Source organism: Balaenoptera borealis (assembly GCF_965194805.1).
Source record: "Balaenoptera borealis genome assembly, chromosome: 4".
Lineage (NCBI taxonomy): Eukaryota > Metazoa > Chordata > Mammalia > Artiodactyla > Balaenopteridae > Balaenoptera > Balaenoptera borealis.
The window spans coordinates 150,332,882-150,338,881 of record NC_138861.1 but is presented as its reverse complement, the minus strand read 5'-3'; the positions used below and the strand labels follow the sequence as shown (position 1 = coordinate 150,338,881).

The 6,000-nt window shown below is 59.6% G+C and overlaps 1 protein-coding gene across 6 annotated transcripts in view; it reads right to left on the bottom strand.

Annotated features, from left to right (window-relative positions):
- Nucleotides 1-963: 963 nt before the first annotated feature.
- GAK (cyclin G associated kinase) overlaps nt 964-6,000 on the bottom strand; it is a 52,576-nt gene continuing 47,539 nt past the window's right edge. For 5 of the 6 annotated variants that reach the window (XM_082389881.1, XM_082389884.1, XM_082389883.1 and 2 more), the window contains 4 exons: nt 2,963-3,187; nt 2,327-2,475; nt 1,563-1,739; nt 964-1,471 (listed from right to left, as the gene is read on the bottom strand). In XM_082389881.1, the coding sequence (XP_082246007.1) occupies nt 1,370-1,471; nt 1,563-1,739; nt 2,327-2,475; nt 2,963-3,187 (653 nt within the window). In that variant the 3' untranslated portion in view covers nt 964-1,369. The remainder of the gene's footprint in view (nt 1,472-1,562; nt 1,740-2,326; nt 2,476-2,962; nt 3,188-6,000) is intronic. The other variant, XM_082389882.1, reaches the window with a different exon arrangement.

The window sequence follows — 6,000 nt, the reverse complement described above, 5'->3', positions numbered from 1 at the left end:
TCAAGTCAGAGTGTTCAGCTAACCGCTGCCCTGTCTCCCAGGTGAGGCCTTGATGTGAGGATGGGCGCCTAGGAGCCCGGCACAGGGAGGGTCCTGACCCGGGTGACCCAACTCGCAAGCCCACCTGAGGGGCAGGTGGCGCCCTCTTGAATCCCTAACTTGGCATCACATCTGACTCAATAACTCACATTTTGGCTAAAGAAGAGACCGCACAGAGTTCCCAGAGCCCAGCCCACAGTGCTGACTGGGCTGAGGGGCACTTCGGCAGGGCCTGGCCAAGCCTGCTGTCACCACGGGGAGGAGGGTCGAGGTCCGTCCGCCCCGTCTCCAGGGCCCGGCCAGCAGTGCCAGGCAGCCAGGAGTAGGACGAGCCCTGCGGACGGTGGACAGACCCGCAGGAGGCTGGGAACGTCACTTCCGACCAAAACCTCGAGTCATGTAACTGCTGTCGTTTGTCCTGACGAGTTGTTCCCCGGAGCACGGGGCAGTTGGGGCTTCTCTAACAGGCCGTGACTCAAGGCCATTGCTTTTGCTTTGGATTCCCGGAACGAGAGAATCCAAAGCCCCCCACACCCTCCCGCTGTGAGGAGGAGGGACCCGGGGGACCCAGGGGGAGGGCCAGCCTCTGTGCACCTGCACCAAGACCACGTGCCTCTGCCGCGCTGCAGTGACCCGCGGGGCATGGCCAGCACCCGACGAGGGCCAGCCCCCAGGCCCGAGCCGCAGCTCGTCGCATCAGTCCCCACACCTCCCGGCCTTCCTGCCTTCCTGTCACGCCCGACCACCCAGCCTGGGCTGCTGGCCGAGGCCAGACCGGGGGCCCGCAGGGGCTCAGGCCAGCAGCGGTGAGGAGCCCAGCTTGCCGGGCGGGGGTCCCTGCGATTCATCTTCACGGTCAGAGCCAAGGTCAACCAGGTGACAGCAAACGTGCAGGGAGGTGGCGTGCAGCCCCGGAGACGAGGGTCGTCAGAAAATAGTTTAATTATGTACAGGTGGTCACCAGGCTGATTACGAGGGGAGACGTGAACATTCACGAACAGATTCTGGAGGACAGCTGAGCAGCGCGATCTACCCGGTGGACACGCCACGGATAAAACAAATCACAGACTGTGACACGTGTGGGAGGAGTGCAAATCGTCACCTTTCCTTCAGGACCAGAAGAGAAAAAGAAAGAACTCGGAGGCTTTGGAATGCTTTCTCTTCCTGCGAAGGGAGTGGCGCTGGCTCTGGATCCGCTGAGCGTGGCGGGCGCGACGTGATGCCAGCTGCAGCCGCGCCAGCCCATGCCGCCCCGGCCCCCGCGCAGCCCTCCAGGCCAGCCAGCAGCTTCCAGCTCCACGAGCCGCACGTGCAGCCACGACCCGTGGGCTCAGAAGAGCGGCCGGGAGCCCTGGCTCTCAAACTCGGCCCAGGCGTCGTTGAGCTCCATGAAGATCATCCGGGCGTACTGCTCGTAGGGCTGCCCCCGGGCCTGCGGGCAGGCAGGACGGCGGTGGTGAGGGCCCGGCCCGCTCCCAGGACCCCGTCCCAGCCCCGGCGCGGAGCCCGCAGCCCGTGCCCACCTTGTCCGGGTGGACCACCAGCACGGCGCGGCGGTAGTGCTTCTTCACCTGCGCCGGCGTCACCAGGTCGGCCATGCCCACGGGCGTCCAGCGGCGCTCGTCGTCCCACAGCGCCGTGTGCAGCGTCGACAGAAGAGCGCGGATGTTCCTCTCCTTGCCCTCCGTCCAGTCCAGGAGCTGAGGAGACACCACGCTGCTGAGGGCGCGCCAGGCCCCGGCCTCTACCCACCGAGCGGCCAGCGGTCGCCCCACCGAGCAGGGATCTGACTGTGAGATGTGTGGCCCCGGCGTGGACCCCCGCCCCAGGTTCTGCACTGACCCCACCCAGGCATGGCCAATTCCATTCCCTAGGTCTGGCCGGACGGGACACAGACTAGACGGTGCGTGGAACCCAGGGACCCTTTCCTCAGTGGGACATTCACAGATGACCCGCCGTCACAGCCTTGCCCTGTCCATCCTGGGGTCCTTGTCACCCCCGGGGTCTCTGCGGCCCACGCCCCCCGACCGGGGTCATGCCTGGCTGGTCTCCAGAGGAGCAAGGAGCTTAACGAGCGTGAAGCCACACATCCCAGCCACGTGGGGACAGTGGATCTTTCACCCCAAAACTTTAAGAGCAAATAAGTGTAGATGGAAGCCACTGTCCCTGCAAGCATGTCGGACAGCGGTCCTCGTGTGTGAGAGTCGGGGCCGCGTCGGCTGTGTCCCTCTCCCCACGCTCCTGCCCAGGGTGCCCCCCACCCTGCCCCGGCCCGAGCGCCCTGCACCTTCAGCTTGAGCGGGTCTGAGTCCCGCGCCTGGTCCTGCCTCCTCATCTCGGCGATCGTCCTCGGCCCCTTCCTGTCGGCCCGGGAGGAGAAGCCCTGGTTGGACAACAGGTCTTCGAAATCGTTCTCCGACACCCTCGGCTTTGGACCTGGAGGAGAGCAGAGGCTTCAGGGGCCGCGCTAAGTGCCCGCCCGACCGCCTGCCTGCTGCCTCTGCCGCATGGCCAGCTCGAGCACCCTCGGGGACAGCAGGACAGCCGAGAAGACGGGAAACGTCCAAAAGAGCTGCCCGAGGCAGGAGCGCACGAGTGCGGGCGGGGTCACGGTGGGCATCGGGACCACCACCCCCGTGACAAGCGAGGCAGCCAGGCCTGGGCTGACCACCCAGCTGCCCGGCCAGCAGAGGCCGAGAAGGTTCCCGGACAGTGTGGCCTGGCCCACTGGGGGCAAGAGGGTCACCCACAGACATGCGTCTGAAATCATTAACTTCCATCCAAAGGGGCTCCTGCTGGGTCTCTTTAAACACCCTTTCCCGGGACTGGGCTCTGAACTGCACGAGGCAAAACGGGATTTCACCGCAACCGCTTCACGGCCAGCTCGAGAAACCACACAGGCGGCGGGAGAGGAAGAACTCACCGAAGCCGGGGGCACGGACCCCCCTCTCCTCCCGGCTGCCGATCACACTGAAGCTGGAGGTGTAGTTTGGCCGTGGCTGTACGCTGGCTCTGGGGGTTGGCTTGGCCTGGGGGGGCCACGGGGTGCCCTGGGCTGGGGGCCGACTCATCTGCCAGGAGCCGCTGGCCTTGGGAGGGGGGACTGTTTTGGGACCGAAGCCCCCAGGAGCAGGTGCAGCGGGCGAGCCTGGGGAGACAGTTCACGTACGGAGTGTCACTGACGGTATGCTGCCCCAGCGGGTACTCAGCCCTCGCGGGCAGAGGACACACCCTCGCGAAATGAATGTTTCAGGTCAGCCGCCAGGACGGGCGGCCTCTAGGTAGCCCACAGCTGGCCCGTCTGCAGGGGCTGGGCCGGGCAGGCTCCCCTCCCCACTCGCTCAAATGCAGGGCTGAGTCCAGGAAGCTCAAAACCAGCACCCGGAGCCCACAGGGCCCCCGACCAGCACCATGCAGGCGGCTGCTCCGTGAACGCAGGCACGTGGCTTGTCACGTGTGCGTGGTTCTGGGCCACTTCACATGCGCACAGATCCACGCAAGCACTGGGTCAAGATGCCCCCGTTCTCCGTCCTGTGGCCTTCACCTCAGGAACATTCTAGACGTGGAATCACAGGGCAGGCGGCCTTTGCGATGGGCTCTTCTCACTCAGGACCCACCCACCTGCCCGCTTGTCGCCAGCAGCCTGGCAGGCGGACGCGTCACAGAAGGACGCCGGTGGGTTCCAGTCTGTGGCGATTACCCACAGGGCAGCCCTGAGCACTGCCGCGGACACTCCCTGCTCAGCCCACGCGCGCCTCTGGGATAGACGGCGGTTGCGGGTTCAGTTCTGTGAGAACCGACGCCCGCCTCGAGTAGCCGTCCCGCACGCCCGCCAGCTCTGCGCCCGGCGCTGCACCCCATCGAGGCCCCCCGCGCCTCCAGGGCCGCCAGTGACACTAGACCTCTCCCCAGGCTGCCGTTCTCTTCACCGCTCACCCGTTTTCAAGTTGGATGTGTTTTGCTCTGTTTTTACTGTTCTTACATATCCTAGATAGTTGTCAGATACGTGGTTCAAAGATATTTTTCCCACCCTGTAGCTTTTCATTCTGTTGAGAGTCTTTAGCAGGGCAAAAGATTTCTTTTTGCTCAAGTCCAATTTATCCATTTTTTGCTGACGGATCATGGTCCAGGTGACACTAAAGGCTACGTCCCCACCATTTTCTCTTTTCTTCTAAAGGCTTTATAAATCTATAGCCAATTCTGAGTAATGGTCATCTACCTGCTGTTTAAGGTGTGAAGTTCAGGGTGAGGCCACTTTCTTGCTGCCCCAGCACCGTCATGAATGGTTTTGCACCTCTGGCAAAAGTCAGTTGGTCTTACTGGTGTGGGGCTACTTCCAGGTCGGTGATCTACGTGTCTGTCCTGCCCACAGCGCGCAGGCACGGAGGAGGCCGGAGGCCTCGTGGGCTGAATCTTAACCATCCCACTTCGCGTGACTCTCCAAATGAAGTCTACAATAAGCTCGTCTGTGTCTGCAGGAACCCTCGCTGGCACTTCTGGTGAGGACTGTGCTGACCCCATTGACCGCTGCAAGAGAACCTTCCCGATGTGGGTCGCCGGGCTGTGAGCGCGTCTGTTTACTGAGGTCTTCCCTGACTTCTTTCCTCGTTTGGTTTTGCAGCTTCAGGAGTCCTGTACGTGCTTTGTAAGAGTAATATGTTATATATTTCTTTTTTTCTTCTTTTGCAGGGATTGTAAACGGTGCTGTTCTAAATTTTGGGTTCCTTGTGCGTGTTGCTAGTGAACAGAAATACCCTTGGTGTCTGTTTGTTGATCCTGTGTCCTGAGACCCTCCTGAACTCACTCTGGGACCTGAAATGCTTTCATAGAACCCCTGAGATTTCCCACACAGACAGCACGTCATCTGCACATGACAACACTGCCTGTGTCCCTTCTGTCCCTTTCTTGCCTGCCTGCAGCACCTGGGCCGACCCGGGGGAGTGTGTGGTCTTCTGAAATCCAGCGCAAGCCTGGCGGCAGGACTCTGCACATGCTCCCTATCAAGTCCACGGGCTTCACGTTACTGGTTTGTTGAGTGTTTATCACAAGTAGGTGTTGAACTCCGGGGAATGCCTCTTCTGCACCATCGATGTGATCACGTGACTTCCCTTCCTAGGCCAGTTAACGTTGTGTATACATATATACATATGTATATATATATAATTTTTTTAAAAATTATTTATTTATTTTGACTGTGTCGGGTCTTAGTTGCAGCACACGGAATCTTCTCTAGTTGTGGTGCTTGGGCTCCAGAGCATGTGGGCTCTCTAGTTGTGGCGCATGGGCTCTCTAGTTGTGGCGCGTGGGCTCTCTAGTTGTGGCGCGTGGGCTTAGTTGCCCCGCGGCACGTGGGATCTTAGTTGCCCGACCAGGGATTAAACCCACGTCCCCTGCATTGGATGGCAGATTCTTAACCACTGGGCCACCAGGGAAGTCCCAACATGTTGCATTCTGTTCATAGGTTTGGAGATGTTGAACCAGCCTTGCTTCCTGGAATAAACCCTACTTGGTTGTGGTGTGTGTGATTGTTTTTTTTTTTAACGATTTTTTTTTGATGTGAACCATTTTTGAAGTCTCTATTGAATATGTTACAATATTGCTTCTTTGGACACGAGGCCTGTGGGATCTTAGCTCCCTGATCAGGGATCGAACCCTCACCCCCTGCATTGGAAGGCAAAGTCTTAACCACTGGACTGCCAGGGGAGTCCCCTGTGTGATTCTTTTTATACACTGATGAGCTCTCTGTGCTGACGACTGGCTTTGATTTTTGTGTCTGTGTTCATGAGGGATGCTGCCCTGTGGTCTGTAGTTTCTTTTTGTATCGTCTCCATCTGGTTTTGGTATCAGAGTAACACCAGGTTCATAAAATCAACTGGAAAATATTTCCTCCTCTTCCTATTTCTTGGAGAAGACTGTGTGGAATTGGTATGAATTCTTTAAACATTTGGTAAAATTCTCCAG